Source organism: Labrus mixtus, chromosome 2, assembly GCF_963584025.1.
Source record: "Labrus mixtus chromosome 2, fLabMix1.1, whole genome shotgun sequence".
NCBI classification, from domain to species: domain Eukaryota; kingdom Metazoa; phylum Chordata; class Actinopteri; order Labriformes; family Labridae; genus Labrus; species Labrus mixtus.
This window is the reverse complement of record NC_083613.1, coordinates 12,993,930-13,017,898: the sequence shown is the minus strand read 5'-3', so window position 1 is coordinate 13,017,898 and position 23,969 is coordinate 12,993,930. Positions and strand designations below refer to the sequence as shown.

General features: G+C 43.5%; 2 protein-coding genes and 1 non-coding gene across 5 annotated transcripts; all 3 read left to right on the top strand.

Moving 5' to 3' along the window:
* The first annotated feature begins 3,221 nt into the window (after positions 1-3,221).
* LOC132955132 (small nucleolar RNA U3) lies at positions 3,222-3,438 on the top strand. The gene has a single exon (XR_009665891.1). It is a non-coding gene; the product is annotated as a small nucleolar RNA U3 (small nucleolar RNA).
* Positions 3,439-4,497: 1,059 nt separating this feature from the next.
* On the top strand, positions 4,498-14,993 carry vps37a (VPS37A subunit of ESCRT-I). Of its 2 annotated transcripts, none has more exons than XM_061052720.1 (12): positions 4,498-4,977; positions 7,199-7,273; positions 8,191-8,308; positions 9,101-9,204; positions 9,399-9,615; positions 9,786-9,856; positions 10,598-10,725; positions 10,833-10,891; positions 11,000-11,068; positions 11,987-12,130; positions 12,239-12,327; positions 12,512-14,993. In XM_061052720.1, the coding sequence occupies exons 1-11, from the start codon at positions 4,868-4,870 to the stop codon at positions 12,317-12,319; spliced, it is 1,176 nt and encodes a 391-aa protein (XP_060908703.1). In that variant the 5' UTR covers positions 4,498-4,867; the 3' UTR covers positions 12,320-12,327; positions 12,512-14,993. The 2 variants fall into 2 exon arrangements, with proteins under 2 accessions (XP_060908703.1, XP_060908697.1); XM_061052714.1 differs by having other exon boundaries at positions 4,500-4,977; positions 9,396-9,615.
* A 1,581-nt stretch (positions 14,994-16,574) lies between these two features.
* On the top strand, positions 16,575-22,892 carry nsmce1 (NSE1 homolog, SMC5-SMC6 complex component). Of its 2 annotated transcripts, none has more exons than XM_061052699.1 (8): positions 16,575-16,699; positions 18,011-18,142; positions 18,774-18,895; positions 19,345-19,422; positions 19,795-19,941; positions 20,111-20,227; positions 21,631-21,757; positions 22,744-22,892. In XM_061052699.1, exons 2-8 carry the CDS (start codon positions 18,025-18,027, stop codon positions 22,776-22,778), a joined length of 744 nt encoding a protein of 247 aa, XP_060908682.1. In that variant the 5' UTR covers positions 16,575-16,699; positions 18,011-18,024; the 3' UTR covers positions 22,779-22,892. The 2 variants fall into 2 exon arrangements, with proteins under 2 accessions (XP_060908682.1, XP_060908689.1); XM_061052706.1 differs by lacking the exon at positions 16,575-16,699 and adding an exon at positions 17,098-17,102.
* Positions 22,893-23,969: the final 1,077 nt, after the last annotated feature.

Sequence of the window (23,969 nt, the reverse complement as noted above, 5' to 3'; positions counted from 1 at the left end):
AGCCATGTCATTTTTCATGTTCAGTGCTTCACAGTTTACAGCATGTTGCAGCATTTTCAGAATTGGTATAACCTTAGAGGCAGACACTCTTTTCTCCTCAGAGAGTTCCACTGTGGCCTGTTGAAATGGGGACAGCACAAGCAGGCACTCTCTAATGGCCTCATATTCCTGTGCATGAGGCGGGGTGAGGTCTGTATTTAGAGAGGCCAAAGCTGCCCCCACTGGCTCTCTCTGACCATACAGACGCTCAAACATGCTGAAGCTCCTGCTTCAGCATGTTTCAGCTTCAGCTCCTGCACCTGGGTCAGCCTCTCTTTTGCAGTGGTGCTTGTCCTGAAGTATGTCACCATCTTCCTGGATTTGGTGCGCAATTCATTAAGGCCAGGGGTCTGATCAAAAGCCTTTCTTACAATCAAATTTAGGGAGTGCGCAATACATATAGCATGCCTCACTTGTAGGATTTTGCCTGTAGCAATCATGTTTGCTGCAGCATCAGTTACAAGGCATCTTACTTTATGCTTAATGCCCCACTCCTCCATGAGGTTGGTTTTCACCTGAGCTATGTTCTCTGCAGTGTGGCTATTGGGAAATTTCTCCACTCCCAACAGCACAGTGGCAAGCTTGTCATTCTCATCGATGAAATGACACGTCACGGCAAGGTAGGCGTCCATATTGATGGAAGTCCACATGTCAGACGTGAGACTGACAGCCACCACCTTCTGCACCTGGGCCTTGGCCTTCTCCTTGGTCTCCTCGTACTTAGCAGCCACCATGGCCTTTAAAGCCTGAGGAAGAGAAGAAGTGTATAATTGTCCAATTTAAATAGTTATGTTGTCATCTGCCCCCCCCACACACACACACATATATATATATATATATATATATATATACACACCTGCCTTGTAGGGAGAATGTAGGTAGGGTCGAGCTTTTGGACCAGCTCCCTAAACCCCTCATCCTCCACCACCGTGAAAGGCTGAGTGTCCTTAATGACCATGTTGACCAAAGCATCATCCAACACCTGCTTTCTGGAACCTAGGACAAAACGAAAATGTTAATGTATTTTAGTCAACATGTATTTCGGTATGATTGTGATGAAGCAAAGCAAAGCAAATTACAGGGGAAAAAATACAAACCTTGCCTGGTTCCTGGCCTATTATCAGGCTGTACATTCTCATGGACAGCTCGATAATGCCTTAGCATTGATGAGGTGTTGTTGCTATAGGCAAGCTCCTTAAAGCACACCAAGCACTTCACCTTCAAATCAAAATAATAAGCCATTGATAATAAATACAGAAAATGATGACAGTGACAGAAATAATAACAACTAATTCAAGCGATTCAGCAAAACTCCAACTCCAACTCTCAACCACGAACTCTCACTAAACAACCAACCAACTAACTCAAACTCACAAGGAGACATGACAAGTGGGTTTCGCTTCCTTTTATCCGAAACACAAACAAATCAATGACGTAGTTCTACTCAAAGTGAGGCCTCGTTTGTCATCGATGACACGCTTCTCTGAAAATGACACGAGCCTCGATATGGGGCCTCGGCTAGAAAAGCCCCTCCTACTCGACACACGCTTCAAAGCCTCGGTGTCAAACGTAACATCACTAGTAATAAGTGGATCGAGCATTTATAGAATTTCGGACAACAAGCTGATTTGTGCTATAGAATTACGTCTCTCTGATGAGCTTTTTACTTGATCTGAGAACAGCAATAAGACACGGTTGTCAGAGTGGATGAGATTGTTTTGATAATTTCTTTCCTCATTATTGTGTTGCAATTCAGTGGGCAATGTCTCCTCAAAACCCTCAGCAGCAACAACATTTTTAATTTAATCCCTGAGGATAATTCTGGTTTACACTGTGTTATTTAGTGATGGGAAAAGCAGTTCTTTTCAGTGTACTGAATCGGTTCAGTAAAGTGATTCGTTCACCGAATCGTTCAGTACTTCTCCGCAGCTCTGTCTGTGAATCAGAATTTAATAAACTGAAACACGGCCGGACGTTTAGTTCTGCTCGCGATCGTACTGAGAACAGCCGGTGGTGAATAATAAACCAATGAGCTGAGAATTTAGTTGGATAAAGTTACAGTTTGAAAACTGAAAGCTGCTAAAACAATCACATTTATTTCCCCCGACCGTTCTGTTCAGTACATTCAGTACACGAATCACTCACTCACTGACTGACTGACTGAGAGGGAGAGAGAGAGACTCGGAGGCGGAGCTCTCGTGAACGAAGTGAACGAAACACTGACTGAACGTGAACGAGCGAGACTGCGAGTCACCAGCCTCAGTCACACACACTGTACTGACTGAAACACGATTGTTAAATCAGCTGGATGTTAAAACAGTCAGCTGAGTGAAATTAAGTTGGATATAAAAGCCGTTTGCAAACTGACAGCAGCTATAAAAAGCACATACATTTTCGCGACACCTAAATGTTAAATAATATATTTGCTACTCCTCAATTTTGGAGACATGAGAGGGAGAAGTAGGGACGGGCTTTAGTGACACAGAGCTCCCGACCGACTCCGTCCTGTTGGTTCAGTCAGTACGTATCACTGACATGAAAGGGAGAGGGAGGGCGGGCTTTGAGCGACTCTTACGGTCTAGAGAGAGAGACACGAGACGGGAGAGAGGAGAGCGCAACTGAAGTTGAGAAATAAACGACTCGTTTCAGTAAGTGATTCAGTTCAGTTCGTTCACCCAGATGATTTGTTCGTTTTGAATGAATCGTTCATGGCCGACACATCACTAACAAGGACTTGAACCGGCTATCCTCCGGTTTCCAACCCAAGTCCCTGCTGAGCTACTGCCGCCCCAAAGCATGATCCCAAAAGTAAGCTTGACGGCAGCAGCAGTCACATAGACACCCAGGGGTGTCATGCAAGCTCAAATAATGTGTGTGTGTGTGTGTGTGTGTGTGTGTGTGTGTGGGGGGGGGGGTCAAGGGGTCCTTCTCTGAAATAACGGATAGAACCACGCTGTTTTCTGCAATTTGAAATATTCATGATAAAAGGTTAAGTGGATATTATTTCTCGACATTACGACATGTTATATAAAAAAATAAAACATGGTGATATCTCTGTTTAGTTCCGGTTAAGCTTTGTTAAAACTCACCAGTCAGTCACTTATTTGCGACAGTAACGATGAACCGTGAGTGAGAGTGATCTCTCCGCACATCACCTGCTGCTCTCTTATCGTTTACAAATTAAGACTATACTTTCAGGGATCATTTCTATAGTTTCTGACTTGAGAAATGTGTTTCTAAAGTGTTTGGTCTCGCTAACCACGATGATGAGTCGTGATATTCTCTTCTGAGCGTGAAGCGGACACAGAAAAATGATTCACTTCATATGTTCTCTGTCATTGATGATCGTTCATAGCTTCCTTAGTGGAGTTTTGAGGAAAAGAATATGATCAGAGTGGTTACCATGTATGTTAAAATAAACCTACCAACACAAAGTCGAAGTCTCGTGCTCTACACTCACGCGGGGAACTACGATAAAAGTAGTCAGCTATAATGACACTCATGGTTTTCTGTCTAATCAGGAGTATGATTTTAACCAGGAGTAGAGATCTGTAGTCTGAATGTAGTTTACCGTATTTGAGTCATGTTATGATTAAAATGATTTACTCGTTCGTGGCTTCTTCTGGGTGAGCATTGGAGGAAGGGCAAATAACCAGAGTGTTCAAAATGTGTTGATAATGAAGTACTTGTTTATTGAGAATAATAAGAGGATGGAAGTTGTTTTACATTTCCAATACATTTCATTTCAGAGTAGAAATGTATACATGGTAAACAAATACAGTTGAATGCGTAAATAAAAAAACTACGTAGTACATGAAGTCCTAAAAAGTAAAAACAAAAATAGAACCCTGTGCTTAACAAACAGACATACAAAAAACCCCAAAACAAATATACAACAAAAGAAAAATGTAAAAAGCCAGCGGACAACATGACAACAACATATAGGGCATAGTTTAAACAAAAACCTTTAATTGGAAAACACATTCGTCGTTTTAATAGCTTTTATAGTAGTACTCGTTTTCTTTTCCAAATGCTGCCTTCGTGTGCACCTCGGGGATATTGTATTTACCGTATTCACGAGTTATTAGTTCATGAACGACCCTCCAAAGTCGTCCTGAGATACAACTGGGGAATTGGGAAGTTTCGAGGATACCCGAGTTGTGACGTTTATCGAGACGATAAAAACATATATTGTTAATAGTAGCATGTATTTCTAGAAGTTGCACATTTTTGTATTTGCATCCAGCCTACTAGTTGCAGCAAGCAGGCAATTGTTTAACTCTAAATCATGCCAGGTGAGTTTATTGACATTGATAACAACGTTTACCTGAAGCTCTTTTTATGTTCTTCATTCTGTGAGAGAACTTTAATACGTGCGTGTCGTCGTTACGACTGAAGAACTGGTAAGTACGACCTTTTCGAGGAGCACTTGAAGGCAGCATGACTCGGAAGTTACGCGTTGCTTATACCTACGGCGTGACGTCATACGTAAATAAGTTGATCAAGCTTCTGCTGCTCTCTGAAAGGGGTTGTTGTTTTCATGTACACAGAATGATTTAGAGCTCGGTTAAGACATTAATGGAAACACTGACATTTTGTAGAAACTACCGGAGATAAACTCAGATTATCTGACACGGAAATTCACGAAGGCCTGACTTTGAAACGAATCTGAAATTAAGCCTCGTGCGAACAACATACCAAAGCGCTAACAGGAGTTAGCTAACACGATCCTCCGTCACACCGTTTAGTCTCACTTTCTCTGCCATTTCGTCTCAAGTCGGGTTTTAGGACTCGGATCAAGTTCAGTCGGTGGTTTCGCCAGGAGAGGATGAACTGGCTTTTCCCCCTGTCCAAAGGCTCCGGACCGCTCCCACCTTTGAACAGCCTCCAGCAACAAAGACAGCGGCAGATCGAGTCCCTCAAAGCCGCTCACCCCAGGTAACGCTCACCGGTGTTATGTCGAGATGTGCTACCCTGTCGAAACAATGCTACCACAGCGCAGCGGCAAGAGGGGGCAAAACAAGACCCGGTTAGCTCATTAAATTCGACATTATTTCATCGTGAATGTTTCATGACCACTTTATTTATGTCAGTTATTGGACCATGTTGACTTTAGCTCAACAAACAGCTCATGTTTACTCTGTGGCTGTGTTAGCTTCGTTAGCCAACCGGCTAATCAAGTGACAGTTTCAGCGTCTATTTTTAGGCTTGACGACTCGAGTTGTAGCCGGCCCGCCTCGCCCTGTGATCGTTTAAAGGGTTTGCCAAGCCACCTTGTCACGCATTTGTTTGAAGGAGGAGCCTGATGGCGTGGAGATTAAAGCATTAGCCTTTGTTTACTAAGGAGCTTGACTATCTCCCACACTGTTTTTGTTTTGTCTTTCTGCTGAGTAAGACATGAAAGTCTAAGCAGCTCATATTGTTCTTCACTGCACAGGTAGAACAGGAGTAATGCATATTGTCCTATTGATTCAGAAATGATATCTCATATATGCCCTGATTGGTGGATCCTTTAATCATTTTAAATAGTTTTCCTTCTCTCTAATTAGTTTTTTACACCTGTTCTGTAATCTGTGTGTCATGATGGATGTCAGTCTCAGTGGCTGCAAACAAATCTACCTGCAGGTTCAAATAAAGTAACCTGTCCTGAACCCAATCGTTTGGCCTGGTTAAGTGTAAAAAGGAGGCAGCATTTTTCTTAAAATATCATTACAACCAAAACTACAGTAATGCTTTACAGCAGTGATTCCCAAAAGAGGGGGGCGCTGGAGATATCCGTCAATCTTTATTTGTATAGCTCCAATTCATAACAAATGTTACCTCAAAGGCCCTGACACACCAAGCAGACGGCAAGAACTGGTGGCAGCGAAGGCCGCCTGTGGCGTCGCCTCACGTCTTGGCCAAAAAGTTGCACTTGAACACACCTCAAAGACTACAGCCGACGGCCAACCACTACGTACGTTCTGCGCATGTGGAGAGGAAATAACTCTCCATGCCAGCAGGCGGCGGTAGTACATTGTTATGATACGAGAAGACCATTTTCACACCGCTGTCGGTCACCACTCGTATTATAGGTAGACTTCTAATGGAGAATAATGTCTGATAAAAAGTTGAAGCTGGCGTTGTCAGCTCTTGGTCTTTTAGTGTAAAAAGAAAAGAAGAGGCGAAGGCGTCAAATAAGGAGAAACCACACTAATGGGTAAAAGCATGGATACTACAGCGGCATGCTCAAGGGGCTTTCCTGAACCTGTGACGAGAGCTGGAGAGAAATGAAACCTCCAAACAGCCAATCAGAGAGATTCCTCTTACCGACCAACGCTGATTCAACATGTCTAATCGGCTGAAAAAAAAAGCAGACGGTGGCTGACAGGTGGCGACAGAGCCGGACACACCACAAAAATTAGGGTGACGACCACTCACCGACGGTCCACCTAGGACCGACGGTGAGTGGTCGAGAGGGAATAGTTCCTTTAAGGGTGCACTCATCCAAGGAAATCGTTAAAGTTTGACTGCTGCTCTTTTCCCTGCTCAAGCATGATACAGCTCCTCGTCTCTGGCACAGATGGAAGAGGTTAGCTCCGGCACATTTGCTCATGCACAAGCACGGGTACACAACATGGACAGCCTCCATTATCGAGACATCCCAGAGTGTTCTGGCTGCATCTGACTAAAACGACTCAAAATAAGCCACAAAGTCAGTAAAGTAGCTGTCATGTTCTTTGTGTTGTTCCGACAACAACAACAAACAAGATACAGTTGAGTATAGATACAAGAGATGAAGATGTAAGATATGACGGGGTGGTCAGCAAGGCTTAACCAAAACAATTCACACTGTTTTTCTCCGCTTCCGAAGCATTGCAATTCTTGTTAGAGGACTAATCTAAACCAGACGCCACAAATCTTTGGTTATTTCAGTTGGCTAACATGTGCTGAAGTTGCTATTTGGTACTTCTCACAGCCAATGAGTGACATAAATTCTTTTAAAAAAAAAAAAGGAATTTGTTGGCGTGACTTAATGAATCGACCTCTCTCTTCAAACTGACAGAAGCTTTACAAACAGAGGGTGAAGAGGAATACTCCCTCCTAAATGTCCTGATTGTGACATCAGATAAAACCTGACATATTATCTTGACATTTCAGTGTTTCTCTTGTCCTACAGCCTCGCAGAGATCCAGAAGGATGTGGAGTACAGGATACCATTCACAGTCAACAATTCCACCATCAGTGTTAACATGTGAGTACGCTGGCTTCTCGGCAGCTCTGCACCTCAGACCCTCTACACCCAAAAGAATTAAAGCGTGACACCAGAAACTAGATTTACAAACTCTCTTAAAGTAGTGGAAACAAACAAGTGTTGAGTACATAGAGTACAGGCGAGCAGAAAACAACCAACAGTCAGTCCGTTATCTTCCGCATATCCAGGCCAGGTCACAGTGGCAATGGGGTAAGAAAGTTTCCTCAGACGTCCCCTCTCCCCAGCGATGTTTTCTAGCTCCTTATGGGGGATCCTGAGGTGTTCACAGGCCAGAAGGGGTATGTAATCTGTACCACGTGTTCTGGGTCTACCAAGGGGTCTACTCCCAGTTGGGCCTGCTCGGAAAACCTCCAAAGGGCGGCGACCAGGAGAAATCCTGATCAGATGCCTGAACCACCTGAGCTGGATCCCTTTTGATGTGAAGGAGTAGCGGCTCTACTCCGAGCTCCTCATTATATCTCTAAGGCTGAGCCCAGACACCCTCCGGAGGAAACTCATTTCAGACACTTATATACGCAATCTCATTCTTTCGGACACTACCAAAAGCTCATGACCACAGATGAGGGTGGCTCAGGCTCAGTTCCCTTTTCACCACGACAGTCTGGCACAAAAACCTGCAAAACTACCGACGCTGCACCAATCCGTCAATCTCGCAGTCCATTTTACCCTAACCCGTGAACAAAACCCTGAGATACTTGAACTCCTCCTCTTGATTCAGGGACTCACTCCCCACCGGGAGGGAGCAATCAGAGAAACATGGCCTCGACTTGGAGTTGCTGACCCTCATCCCAGCAGCTTAGCACTCGGCACCAATGTTCCATATATTACATACCTTTCTATCCATTCTGATACTTTGATTTCTGAACACCAAACCTGTCATCTCCTCTCTCCTGCAGTCTACTACCTCCTCAGTTCCCTCAGGAGAAGCCGGTGGTCAGTGTCTACCCCCCTGTTGGTCATCATCTAGTCGATAGCAATAATGGCACCATAATCACCAGCCCCCTCATTGCTAATGTAAGTAGCTCTCCAGGCTGTTGAGAAATATCGACTTAGTGTTTTTCCAAATTAAACTTTGTGGAACCTAAAGGAGCAATCAGTGAGATGTGTAGTGAGTGAAATGATAAAGTGAGCTTACTATATGATCAGACATTAAGGAAACATGCTATGTTGAAGTGCTGGCTTCTCTGACAACAATGCAGCAGCCAGTATGTCCTCCTTCTAACTTTAGATTCTGGTCCTGAATGCTCTGGATTTGTTTGGACCAGAGAAGGTAGGCGGTTTTAAGACACCCCCACACTGCCGTTTTGGACGCCCCTTGGTTTGCCAGATATGAGAGCAGTTATCAGGTCAAACCAACAGGTGTTGCAGCGATGGAAGCGGGCAAGAGAACTGGTTCAGATAGAAGTGATTGTACTCGACCTAAAAAGCCTCTGCATGTTTCTAATAAGCTCCACGAGCAGAAACGTGTTCAAACTAGGATCAATATTGGAGATGCTTTTGAAAAATGGAGAGAGGTTAGAACACAGAAAGGTTTACAGACCGATGCAGAGCTGGATAAACACTGACTCTTCAGTGTCCATCACGTGGCAACCTACATGAGCATCACCAGATTTTAGGATACACTTAGATTCATATTTCTCCCAATAAGCCTTTTACTTTTGTGCATATGATGAAGTTATGTCAGTAACTCTAGAAAAAACTACATTTCTTTCTTTGCCTCCTTACTTAAAATGATCTTGTGTGGTGCAGTGAGGTAATTCTTACTTTCCTACACGTATTCATTTTTTCTTGTTGTGTATGTTTCAGTTTGGGATGCACTCGGATCTCGGTAAAGTTATTCAGAGTTTGCTGGACGAGTTCTGGAAGAGTCCTCCTGCCTTGATGTCGTCTGGTTCTGCTGGCTTTCCATAGTGAGTCCCAGGTTACAAACATGGACACCTGTCTTTAAATGTCTTAAATTATTGCTTAAAATGATGCATCTGTTGGTGGAATCTATAAGTAAATAGCTTCAACATAGCTGAGATTTTCTCTCCTAAAACACACAAGGTATTTGTTTTCCTTGTAGTGAAATAATCTTCCCTCCCCTCATGTTTTCTCACAGCAGTATGTACAAGCCATCAGGCATGGCTCCTTACCCCACTCAGGCTTACCACTATCCTCGCCACGTGGGCCCCACTCACACGCCGCCTGCTGGTCCAGCTCTGTCTCCAGCTGCCATGCCTCACTCAGGGCACGATGGCGCCCACGGCCACCCTCGAGCTCCAGCACCTTACGGCCTGATTTCTGATCTGCCTCTGCCTGTCCCTACTGGAGACTCACAGGTGCTCATGTCATTGGTCATGTCGGGTCGGCCCCACTCATTCATACATCGTAAACACGACGCTGCAAACGTCTTTTCTTGGACAAACACTGTGAAGCTCTGGTCAGCTCCAGATAAAACTAATGATGACATAAATATATCCAGTGATGAATGTGCTGTCTTCTGTTTCAGGCTGGACTGAATGGACACATGTACAAGATGCCTGAGATCCCCGAATCTTTCCCTGAACTCAGTGACTTAAAGTAAATCATTCTTAAGTATTGTAGACGGAAAGTTACTTTAAGGACGGAGATATTCTTGTTTTTAATTACACTTGAGCTGTGCATGATTGCTGCGCCATGTGCTGTTTGTGGAGCGTTGGCTGTGCACATCCTCAAAAATGAACCCTGTGGATGAGATGCAGAATGAACTTGAACTTGCAGGGACAACAATGGCAGAAAGTTTTATAACAATCTGGTCGACCACTAGTTCTTTCACACCTGCACAAAACTCCTGAAGTTTCCCGGTTTGAGCTGCATGTGTGAACACAAACAGACACATTTTTCACCCGGGAGTTTCTCCTCCAGCCTCCTCGTATTTATTCTGCAGAAAGTCAGAGTGAGCTGATGTGAGAACGCAGCAGGATATAATCAGGAGAATTCACCTGGAGCGAGTGGGAGGGGGTGGTGACCTTTATTCCCTGTGATCGCTGCACGACCTACGTCATTCTTTTACGTCAGGTCTTACCTCAGGAGACCCCCCCCCCCCCCCCCCCCCTCCCTCCTGTCTGACAGGAATTAGTCTCCCGCTGTGAGGTGCATGTGTGAACAACCAGAACAGGAGGATTTCCTGGAATTCTCTAGAAATGTTCAGGAGTGCATGTGTTAAAACGCAAGAATATCTCCGGCCTTAAATCTCTGCTAATCAAATCCTTGTTCCTCTTATCTTATCCTAATGCTTCTCATCTTCTCATTCCCTCCGTCCTTTTCTGTTCTCTGTCCCAGTCTGACCCAGCTGTCGAGCATGTCTGAAAACGAGGATCTGTTACTGGAATTCTTTGTGAGTTTGCCTCAGCTCAAACAGGTTGCCAGTGATAAAGAAGAGCTGGTCAACAGCATAGTGGACATGGCTAGTAAGTTCCTGTGCTGAGGATCCTGCTGGGTGTAAAGGAAAGACACAATCCTAACATAGATTGAGCTTTACAAAGGATTTGAGCATGTTTCTTTTTGTGTCACTCAGAGAAAAACCTTCAGATGGAGCCACAGCTCGAAGGAAAAAGACAAGAAATGCTCTACAAGGTGTGTTACTACGTCCCGTCCCTCTTCCTCCACAGACACAACGGTCACATTCATCTTCACATTCTTCATGTGTCGCCGATCATGATGTGTGTTTTTGTTTGTTGACAGTACGAACAGCTGACTCAGATGAAGTCTGCCTTTGAGACCAGAATGCAGAGACAGCATGAGCTCAGTGAGGTAAGAGGCTACACTCATGAGGGCCTGAATCCACCTGGTGTTTATATAGGACAGCTGTGCGCTCGAGAATGCACCCGTGTATTGTCTCTATGACAACAATCTCTTGACAACAGCAGCTGTATGACCGACACTGCTCCGTTGATGTTTTTACTGTATGTTTGATATTTGAGATCTTCACAATGAGCATCAGACGGAGGATGTTTTCCCGCCTACTTTGTCTGGGTGACGAGCTCAATAATATATTTTTGCGTGCGTGCGTGCGTGCGTGCGTTGTCAATTGTGTGCTTGTATCTTTAATTGTTGGGGCAGCAAAAAGGAGGAAAGCTTTGAAGATAGCTAGGAGGAGAAAGTGGAAGAAGTATAATTCAACAGGAGACTGAGCTTGATAGATATAAAATAAATAAATAGAAATAGATGAATAAATAGAGTCCTCTTTCCACCCCCTCCCTCCAGGCTCCACCCGTCTCTGCGAGGCCCTGGAATTCTTTCTCCCCCCCCCCCTCTTTTCCCTTTCCCTCCACATATTCATTATCATTTTTATTCTTGCCGTCATTATCATTGTGTGATGCAGGGGTGCCCCTGCCTCAGCTGCCCCCAGACCCTGCGGAGGGGCCCAGCTGATAGGGTCGCCCACTGTGGGTACACGACACGATCCATCGGAGACTAAAAGTATGGGGAATGTTGTTTACTTTGAAAAGAGAGCAACTGGCGTCAACAGCGCCCTTCTGAAAAGTTGAGAGATTTTTTAAATAGAAGCAATCGGACCGGCCACACAGAAAAAGGCGCCTTTTTCTGCAAACGCTCTCCCCTCATTGGGTACAATTCAGAAAGGAGAAACCAGCTCTCACAACATGCTCGTTCATTACTCACTTTAAAGCTCTACTAATAATCCTTTTCTGTGTCTTTTGCCACGACCAGAGCTGCAGCCTTAGCACCCTGCAGGCTCGGCTAAAAGTTGCGGCCCACCAGGCTGAGGAGGAGTCGGAGGTGACGGCTGAAAACTTCCTGGAGGGACGCACAGATATCGACGAATTTCTGGCCAGCTTCATGGAGAAGAGAACGGTGAGAGATAAAGTGTCCCTCAGAGTCTGAGACAAAAAAAAAAAACAGACAAATGTAGAATATGTCACAAAGAAGGAATAAATGTGTTTGGTTTGTGTTCCCTCACAGCTTTGCCACAGCAGAAGGGCCAAAGAGGAAAAGTTACAACAGTCCATCAACACACATGGACCGTTTCCTACCAGCCACTAGAACACAAGGTACAATACACACACACACACACACACACACACACACACACACACACACACACACACACACACACACACCCCTGGACTGTACACCCAGACGGTGCCAAGCTTTCCTTCATCATCAGGGACAGCTGCTTTGTTTGTTTGCCGCCTCTGTTCACTCTTCTTCTCTCGTCTTATATTTGGTCCACAGGTTTGTTTTTTTTCTCTCAGCCGACTGCTGCCAACTGAAAGGATAAACGAAAGCACACTGAGTCAACAACGGGCACTGTGGAGATAAAAGGAAGACTGTGACTGTGATGATGGAGATCTGCACCCGGACTTTTGAATTTGGAGTGTGTGAGAGCGAGATTGATAAGTTATAGAAACACAGCGGGAGGCTCGTACCGGGCGAAGGTGGGACACTCGTCCAGCTTTTCTAAACGCCGTTACTGTGGAGCCTTCACATTTTGGAGATTTTTTTGCACATGCTGTTCGTCCACGCTTCACTTCACGGGGACAAACAAAAATGTTTCTTTGAAGAATTTAAAGCTGTTTTCACACATGCACAACCTCCCCCCCCTGAAAATATCCCAAAGTTGTTATTCAGCATTCCCCTCGCAGCTTGAAATACTTCCTGTATGACTGGAGGGCGCAGTCTCACGAGGCAGGACACGATGTAAAAAGAACGCTGCAGATGTAATAATGGATACAAGATATCCAAGATAGCAATCAAAGAAAGTCCGGAGCTCTTATGACAGTTTATTTGACTTTATATCGATGCTACGTGTAATCGATTGATTTGTAGCATCAACTAAAACGTGAGGAACATTCAGCAGGACGAGTTGGAGGCGGCTTCTTATCGTGCAGGACAATCGCAGCATGATATAAACGTCATCACCGCCTCGTCCTCGCCCACAGGGAGATTTCATCCTTTAACCCGCTGCGTTCACACGTCAGCTCATTCCGTCATCACCTAGAAATATAAGGAGGGGCCGGCAGAGGCTGGTTCTGAAAGTGTTGGGAAACTTGCAGGAGTTTTGTGCATGTGTGAAAAACGTTTCATGTTGCCGCGGGTGTACACTGTAAGGTTTCATAAAAGTCGATGTGGAATGTCGGCTCACACTGTACGACTGAATCGTTTACGACGCTCGGCTGAAGCTCACGATTTATGAGCTCACACTTTAAGACCTGACTGTTGGCCATGACCTGAGAGCTCACACTGTACGAGTGAAATCAGGACATTAGTTCACAATCGTAGAAAACTCCCACAGATGGAGGTTGAAGTCAGATCTGTGTATTTCTGTTGTCTCATATGCACAGCTCAAATACACACTGCTGCAAAAACGCTCTCTCTCTCTCTCTCTCTCTCCCCCTCTCGCTCTCTCTCTTTCTTTCTGTCTCTCGCTCTCTCTCACACACACACTCGGCATCACCAACAAACACAAGCTAACTAGCAGCTTATTCATAACAAATATTGATATTCCCCATCAGCTGAAGGTCTGCAGATATTTCCAGCCAACGTTTCTTCAATGAATTGAGGGGGAAGATGGATTACAAACAGTCATGCCGGCTGTTGCCATGGTGATTTAGGACGCTGTCTGTCAGTGTGTGAAGAAGACACACTAAGCCCTGCAGTCGAGAAATCAGCTCGTGGCTCTGCTCTCACTGCGAGAGCGTGCAGTCGGGAGCAGCTAATCTCACTTAAATTGGCCCCGTCTTAAAAATGAAATGAAACGATGTACGCCCTGGATTAAGAGCAACACCTGCACCAGTTCAGAATCAGAACCGTTGTTGATGTGAACACTTTTGGAGACATGTGAGATAGTCGACGTTTCTGACTTAATGTTTGACGTTCTTAAGTTTGGTGTCTTTACTTTCATCTCTGAGATCGTTGTCACATCATGCTAAACTCTCCGAGAAAGATTTGAACCCCCTGGACAGAAATTAGAACAACTTGTATGTTTACAATGAAGGACTGGTTCTAGATATGAACATGAAATCCATCAGTGACACTTCAACCAGTCGAGATTCTCTCCCTCACAAAAGAGGACGGGAGACATTTAGCTTGGGCAAAGTCCAACTCTCTCTCTCTCTCTCTCTATTGGACCGTGGTTTATTTTGATTAATGATTATTTTGAAAATGATCTCTTCAGTGATGTCTGGAACGCTGCCTCGGTATCAGCTGTACGTCAGAATAGCAATCAACATAATCCAATTAACAAACGTGGTTGATTGTTGTGTTCCTGATTTGCTGTGAAAGGTTTGTGAGTGATCTTTTTCACAAACGACGGCGATCCCAGACATCGACCCGTTCGACGAGCAGACCGGTCGGATTAGATCGAATCCAGAGTTCCGCAGAGCGACTTTTAACGGTTTGATCACGATTTCATTCGGCACTCTTTACGTGAATCAAGTGATATGTTTTCTCACATGTAAACATTCTGAGGATGTCGAGCGCCGTCGTCGGGACTCTTTACCCGGAGCCGTCTGAACTCTGAGTTCTTGATTATGAAGAGCGTCACAAGATTTTGTCGAAGGGAGATTTGGCTGAATGCTGCAGTAAAAGTGGAGGACATTGGATACTGTATTTAAATAATGTTAATAATAACAGGCTGTATTGTAATCAAAGACTCGGCCACCTTGTATTATATGTTATTATTTAATTTGTTAGAATAAAAAAGCATTTAGAAGAACTCTGGTTGGCTTTTGTTTTCCGTTTCTTTCACTCTGATCTCCTCAGCTTTGGTTCAGATCATAAAACAAACACTGAAATACTGAATGTAATGTCTTCATTATTATAGAAGTGATTATATTCAGGATTAAGACTCTTGGAGAGCTTTCCCAGTTCTACCACAACCTTGTTAATCTCATAATGAGCCGGAGCACAACAGGGTTCATGGGTGAATACTCCGAACGCTGCAGGTGTGAAACTAGCACAAAAGAAGCAGAAACCAAACACACAATAAGGGGCTTAATTTAACTGCTCACTGTGCATGCCGATGAGGGAAACAAACAACGTGATTATTAATCAGCTGTGAATGTGCAAAGTTCACCTTAACCCTTGAGATGTATAAGTTGGTCTAAAATGACCCCAGGAGGACGTTTTCTTACAAAATCTTTGTAACTGTGAGTTACTGTCATATCATCCATTATCAATGCCACTTTTCCCGTTCAGAGTCGTGGGAGGCTGGAGCCGATCCCAGCCTGTCATTGGACGAGAGGCAGGGTTACACCCTGGACACGTCGCCAGCCAATCACAGGGCTGGCATATAGAGACAGACAAACAGCAATACTCACATTCACAACTACAGGCAATTTAGTCAGCAGTTAACCTAACGAGCATGTCTTTGGACTGTGAGAGGATGCTGGAGTACCAGGAGAGAACTGACACATGCACGGTGAGAACATGCAAACTCCACACAGAGAGGCTCCTGTCAGATGGGGATTCAAACCAGGAACCTCCTCGCTGAAAGCGCAACTACACTGACCACTGCACCACCATGCAGCCCCTGCTATCATGTCATATTCCAGGTATTCCCTTAAAGGTCACATATTATCCCCCTTTTAGGTAGTCGTCCTCAGTGTCTCCCTGTAGTCTCAGTGATGTAAAAGAAGGACACTGCTGCATCTTTGAATGTCTCATTTCACTTTAACAAACTATGACATCACACATTGACCTTTGAGCTGTTTGACGTCAGTTTTGATCCCTAACCACTTCCTGTTTCTGTGCTTAACTTCATGCCCTAACTTCCCATCTACCAGAAGGGCCTTATTACAAAATAAAAGCAGGGCTGAATTAAAAAAAAAAAAAAAAAAATACTCTCAGTTTAAAACAACAATACTTTCAAAATAAAGGCCTAACAAATTTGTATTTTTAAATGCAAAATCCTGGAATTTGACACATGCTATTAAAAAGGTGATTAATCACGATTAACTATTGATGTATAGAGATCAGTCCTGATTAAACATTTTGATCCTTTGACAGCCCTAATATGTTTATGAATGTATGGCTGAGGCGTTCACGTGATTGATTGTAATATGAGTCCTGTGAGCTCTCTGCCTGACTGACGTCTTGGAGTCTAATAAAGGGGTAAACATGGAAAGATGCTCTGTCTTAGTTTTATTTATATATTTTTTTCTTCAGTTTGAACAATGTGACATTTATTTTTTAATCCGTATTTGTTCGTGTATTTCTTTATAAATGCCTTGATGTTTTTTATGTAGTTATGTAAAGTATATTCCCCTCTGAAGCAGCAGGTGGCGGTATTTATTTCACTCCACACGCCAACTTCCGGAAGTCCATTGTAAAACGAAGAAGAAGAAGAAGAAACACGGAACTGCGAAGGAGGCGCGCTGTGCAAGAAGGGAACTGGAAAACTTGGAACACAACCAATTTTACGTAAGAAAGTCGTTTATTCTTTGATTTTATTCATGATTTGTCGTTAAACTGAACCGACTATTACTCAGAGTAACGCCTGAACCGGGAAAAACCTCCGTGTATGTTCACGTCAGCGGTTAACGGACGGTAGAGATGTAACGTCGCGAAGATAAAATGTTCGTTATCACGGTCAACTTTATTAAAACTTACATTTTAGTTGATTTAAGTCGAAACGAAGGAACAAGAAAGCTCACGTTTGAAACGGTAATGACGTCACCTCAAACCGAAGTTTACCCGCTCACGTTGTTTTATTGTGAAAGTCTTGTCCACGGAAATACATCTGTTCGGTTGCGAGGTGACACATCTGTTTGGTTGCTAGGGACACTTCTGTTTGGTTGCTAGGTGACACAGAAGGAAAGTTTCCGTCAGTTTTATTATGTTTTGTTGGTTTAAAATATTTAAAATTAGTTTTTTAAAACAGTGTTGGTTGTTGTTGTTTAATAAACTTTATTTCAGACTAGACATTAACACATAGACAAATACAGCGTTAATGCAATGTCATGTACAAACAAAGAGGTACGTGAATGATAATCAATAACGGTCATAATTAAAATAAATACGGTAAATAGAATGCCACGTGTGTCCTTCATGATATATTGTGATACGAAACCAGCCAACTTAAAGCTTTACAACACATGACTCCTGAAACCCGATGGCTATCATCTGTGGATCGTAGATATTATATATGTTATATGTTATTATGCCCCGTCTAGGGGGAAGCCAAGACACAACATGAACAAAGGTCCAAATCCCTCAATTCCCAAGCAGCTACTGAGAACAGTTTAACGCAATCAACCAGAAAGTTTTTTATTTGGATACATAAATAATATTCAGGGATATAATAGTGCCCATATGAATATTATAACTAAGGATTTAGTTAAGAGTTAATTGGTGTCCAAACATAATAAACACAACAGAGGCTAACTGGTGAAGCTAACTAACCTGATGAATCAAGGACAACAAAAGACAACCAACTTACCTCCCTATCTAACCAAAAACATGAGAAAACAAGTTAAATTAACGATTCACCCCCTTCTAACATAAAACAAACGGAGAACAGATTAACGTGGTCGGTTGGAAGGTGAGGAGGATCGGGTTCCTCCTGCGCCACAACGACGTCCTCTTCCTGCTCTTACTGTGGGGAAGACCTCTCCGCAGCGTGAGGACTGGCAGACCTTTTTACAATAAGGAAAACAACAGATGCAAGCAACACAGTCAATAAAAACAACATATACTATATATACAATGAGCATCTGTGTTCTGTGTCTCTAGGTCAGTCCAGAGTCATGTCACGACAGATGGGAGACAGCCAGCGCCGCTTTCTACAGACCATGATGGCGTGTGGCATCGTTGATGAGCCCGGGGCACGGAGGCTCTATCAGTATTGTTGTGAGACCCACAACAGTGAGTACAGTAACCATACAGGCAGCGATGGACAGCGACAAAGCACATTTAGTTCAGTTTTATTTTTAGGGGGAAACTTTTAACTCTTACTCGACTACATTTGAAAGACAAATATCGTACTTCTGACTCATCTACATTTCTGTGAATGTTCTCGTTACTCGCTGATTAATTTGATTTACTTTCCTAAAATCTGATCCCAAAGACAACAAACTGTGTTCAAGTAGCAAACGTCACTCAGATCAGACAGCTCATTCAGTGGAGTAGAGAGGAGTTTTCTTTTTCTATGTTTTAGTCGATGTTGGTGCCAACAGCGCTGCAGAGACGTGAACAAAGCAGAGGGAGCTTTAGCAGCAGGTAGAAGAACAAGCTGCACAGTTTTAGGGAGATTCATAAGTTTTAAAACAGTTTTGTTAATTGTATAAATAGTTGCAATTACCCAAAGAAAGGGCGGTTCATACAGGGGTCAGAGGGGGGGCGGGACAAATAACAGGAAGTGGATTCTCTTCATTTCATCAAACTGCACGACCTACCGGTACTTAATCGTCACTTTTCTAAAATGAAAGACGATGTAAAGTTAATTAACTTTTCCTGCCTAGATAAAATATGCACCGTGTCTTTTCTTTTTTGGCAGCACAGCAAGCCCCCGACCAGTTGGATGATTTCATCGACACCATCAACTCAAAGCTGCAGCCCTTGTTCATGCAGATTAGGAAAGGGATTTCTGAAGACAGCGGTCACCAGTACTACGCCTTGGTGAGTCTGTGTAAAGTCTGCTCTCAGCCTGCATCGTCACATCTGCACTCCTGAAAATATCCAGATAATTTCAGGAGGACTGCTCCTCATATCCTCCTGATCTGGTTGTTCACACATGCACCTCACAGCGGGAAACTATCCCTGTCAGACAGGAGGGGGGGAGGGGGTGGTCTCCTGAGGTAAGACGTGTAGTTGAACAGAATCTCAATGTGAACTAAAGAGTGGAGAAGAACATACTGGAGAACAGGAAACATAATGCAGCAGGTTCATTAGAGCACGGAGATGGTAGAGGTGGCGTGCAGACAGTCTATGGTCGTGCAGCGATCACAGGGAATAAACGTCACCACCCCCTCCCACTTGCTCCAGGTGAATTCTCCTGATGTAAGGTGGGACCACAGCAGGATATAATCATCAGGTTGTTTGTAACAGATTCACTTGAACCTTTTCAGGTAAACATGGCAGTGACTGATGTCACCAGGATGTCTTCAGATTACGCCGACAATGAACTGGAGCTGTTTGTAAAAACGGTGAGCTAATGTCACGCGAGGACACCCTGAATATTTCCAGTTTGTAGAACCTTTTCAGTCAAAGCCATTTAAAGCACACGTTTCTATAACTCTGATGAAGTCTGACTTTTAAAGGCCGAGCTTTAATAGAAACATAAACTGTCATGGTCTGAGTCTGCTCTGTACTAATGCTCTTTAAACTGTTAGATAATAAATATCTTCTATCATCTTTGGGTTAGCTTCAGATGGAGATCACATGTTTCACTTCTCTGCCGTTATTAGTAAATAACAAGAAGAACTGATGTCAAACAGACATTCATCAGCAGAGTGTTCAGCTGTATTATTCCCCCCATCAGAAGTTTTTGTCCTGACTGACTACTCGTTCTGTTTCAGATGGACCTGATCGTGGGCTCTGATAACGGCAGCGCGTCCTCCACAGACATTTTAAACAGCGCCGACACCCTGACCAGTAAAAAGCTGAAGAAGAGCGAGACGGAGCACCTCCTGAACCGACTTGTGCACGACAAATGGCTGAATGAGGTAAAAAACAAAAACAAACACAGGATCTCAATCAGGATTTAAAATCACTTTTACTGTTTTTTGGATCACCATGGCGATGCAAATGCAGACAGAAAAAAGTCCCCGTGGTGTGTAGTTAGACCTCTGGCTGCAGTTTTGTTGTGTAATTTGTTTCTGTTCATTGGTTTAGAAAAGGGGGGAGTACACTTTATCCACCAGATGTATTATTGAGATGGAGCCGTACATCCGCACGATGTATCAGGACCAGGTCAAGGTGTGCCACATCTGTCACAACATCGCCATCCAGGTAAATATTTCCTGTCGTTGTTCTACAACCTGTGATGAACACATGAATGAAACCTGCTAGAATCACTTCTCTAAGAGGGGGGAATAAAACCTGTCATAACCATTTTTTTTTACTTACAGGTTGAAACATTTTAATTTTCATAACTTTCTTTTTGACATTCCGAGTTGCCGACCAAGTTCTTGAACTTTTTCTCTCTGTTTGGTTGTTCAAGCTGTTTTTTCTCTGCTGGTTACTTTAAACAACATCCAGCTTAAATATGACATACTGACCGTGTTCATGTGGACTTGAGTATCCTGGTTCTGAGTCTCATCCTGGTTCTGATCATATTCAGGACATGGAGAGAAACCTGGTTCTTTGTATCCCTGTAGACATGATAAATACTCGTATCGTGCTTTATGATTACTGCGACAATTTAGACATCTGAGAAAAATGACACCACTGTTACCTCTTTTCCACCACCTTGGTGCTAGTGCTGGTTCAGAGCTGGTTTTACTTGAGAACCTTCTAAGAACCGGTTTGCTTATCCGTGTTTAAGGGCCGCAAAAGAGCCACATCATTACGTCACTGGATACGTCTTCAAGCACAACATCATCAATGAAGGACTACAGCGTCTCGTTTCAAGTATCGCTCCTGGCTTTGCAAACCTACATCAGCGTTCAAACCCGATGGGTTCAAAGGATTTGTTCTGCTCATCAGTATCACTGTGGACGGCAAAACGGTGTAACTCCGGAAGCAGATGTGTGATGACAAAGTTTTTGAAGTTAATAAACGTCCCGCCCCCAAGCTCCTGACGTAAGTGGTTCTTTCTTGTAGATGAGCAAAGAGTTGGTGCTACCCTAGAACCGTTTTTTTGTGGCCCAAAACCAGCTGGTGCTAGACTAGGCACTGGCTCCAAACCAGCCCTGGAACTTGTTAGTGTGGAAAAGGGTATATGACTTATTGTTGGCTTAGCACTATTAAATACAAACATGGCGTTGCAGATATGCCGTATCCACCTCTTTTCTGGCAGGAGACAAGAGGGACAGCAAATACGACCCAAAACTCAGTTTCTTCATCGCTCTAGAAGTAAGACGCCATCATCGCTGCCACCATGTTTGTTTTGCAGAAACGTTACTTGGCTGTGCAGGTAGTCGTAAGCTGTCAGAAACTGAGGTAAGGCGAAAAAAAATGCAGCTGTGTCCCTTTCTCTCTGAGTTCTCCAGGTAGCAAGATCAGGTTTCTCAAAACCAGGATTAGGGCTCATCTTTGTTTCTAGAGTCAGGATATGATGTGTACGTGAACGAGCACAAAGACAGGATCCCGATCAAAAACGAGATACTCAAGTCCATGTAAACGCATTCAATGTCTATTCTAAAGAAGAGTGGACTCTGTGTTAAAGTCACCTTATTCATATTTTGTTCCAGTGCCAAATCTGTGAGAATCCTACATGTGGAATCAAAATACACAACCCGTGTGTGGCGAGATACTTCAAAGGCCGACCTGAGCCGCGCTGTCCGGCGTGTGAGGACTTCTGGCCTCATGAGATCCCAGGTATCTGACGTCTGGGACTTTTTTTTACCCTCATGCATCATTATGGACATTTTTGTTCATTTGGGCAAATGTTTCCTCTTTATCTGGCCATCATTTTGTCTGTGTTAGTGCATATGGTACACATTCTTGTGTCAAGTCTCTCTCGACACATTTTGGAATGCACATTTTATTTTTAATAGATCAATAGAACACTGGGAAACATTTTTATTACCCTCTTAAGTCATAAAGGACAAAAATCCACTTCCAAAAAACTGCTATGAAAATAGAACATATTGATATTTTTTTCTACTTTCACCATTAATGACGTCAGTCTGGGACGCCTGTTGAGTAGCGTTGTGAGATGTTGTTGCGCTCAAAAACGTCCTTATTGATCTGAAACTGGTGCCTGTAAAGTCCCTCAGCCTCTGCCTGAAACACTTAATTTCAGCTACTGTCTCTTTAAGGCCCGCCTCCTCACGTGCCAACTCTCCTCTGATTGGCCAGCTCTGTTTGCAGTCTCAGGGAAATATGAGTGAGCTTCTTGGTGGACGTGTCCTACAACTTTGCTCCATGCTTTGCTCTGATACGTCGCCAGAACCTGACGTCAGGTCCTCACCAAGTCTCGCCATGGACTCAAAGATCCGTCTTTTCCATTTACAGCCATTTGTTTAGATGGAATGTTTTCAGACAGAAAGAGGCGGGCGTGGCGTTGTTTGGTTTGGGCCTCGTATGACACCTTCCCCCCCGCAGAGGTGACAGGCGTATAAAATAACTAATAATGAATCTTTGATTTTGTAGCTGATTAAAGAAACATTGATTTTAAACTACAGTCCATTTCACAACCCGATGAGAACTCCTCACAGGAGCCTTAAACCGCTCGCTGTATTAGACTTTCTTCATTTGCATCGATGGGTATGAAGATGACAAACTGCTGCACGAGGAGAGAGAGACGAGGAAAGGGAAACTGTGTTTGTACGTTTCAACGTCTTCTTTTCTGTTTGTTTCAGAAGTCCGGCGGCCACTGTCTCAGTCCAGAAGATGAACACGTCTGCAGAGAAAGTTGTTTCTGTTGATTTCTGTTTTAACAACTTTATTTTCAACCAAACTGTAAATATAATGTTTTTTTTTTTTAAATAAAACGAGCCACTGAGAAGTAGTGCTGATGTTGTTCACATTTTATCTGAATATAAATCTTTCTCTCTCTCCCTCCATCGTCCCCTTTATCTCCCAGATCTCACTTTATCAAACCTAAACAAAGATTTTCAAAGTGCAAATTAAAGGAAAAGTTCAATGACAGTTTTCTGTCTCATGTCTGCACATCACCGCTTGTTTTATCCACGTTCAATCATTTTACATTTCTAGTCTGTTTGTTCAGACGTATATTTACCCGACCACAGGAGAGCTCTGATAAAGTCTGCTGTTGAAAGTGTTTCCTATCAAGTAGAAATTGTTTGGTCATTAATAGTTCACATACAAAATACACTTTACCACATTGACCATGAAGTTTCAGGTAAGAAAAGCTTCAGCTTTATTTATCATCTGTCTTCAACTGAGTTTTCAGTAATGTGCGCAGGGCTTTAAATTGACTTTTTTCATCACCAGCCAACATGTGGACAGTGAATGCTGAAAAAATCAGTTTATCACGCAGGACTGTGACTCGCCGTGTGGAACTGATTGACGAAGATATAGCCCGCAAATTAAACAAAAAGTTATATTCACTAGCGCTGGATGAAAGTAATGACGTAAAAGACACTGCTCAGCTCCTAATTTTTATCCGAGGGATTAATGACAGTTTTGAGATAACGGAGGAGTTTTTGACCATGGAGTCCCTGAAAGGAAAAACGCGAGGAGAGGACTTATATAACCAGGTGTCTGCTGTCATCGAGAGAATGAAGCTACCTTGGAGTAAACTTGCCAATGGCACAACGGATGGATCGCCAAATTTAACTGGAAAACATGTTGGGCTGCTGAAAAGAATCCAGGATAAAGTGAAAGAGGAAAACCCTGACCAGGATGTTATTTTCCTTCACTGCATCATCCATCAGGAATCTCTGTGTAAGTCTGTATTGCAGCTTAATCATGTCGTGAATCCAGTTGTAAAACTTGTTAACTTTATACGAGCAAGGGGACTTCAGCATCGTCAGTTTATTACGTTCCTGGAGGAAACTGATGCGGATCATCAGGACTTACTGTACCACTCTTGTGTCCGCTGGTTAAGTTTGGGCAAAGTGTT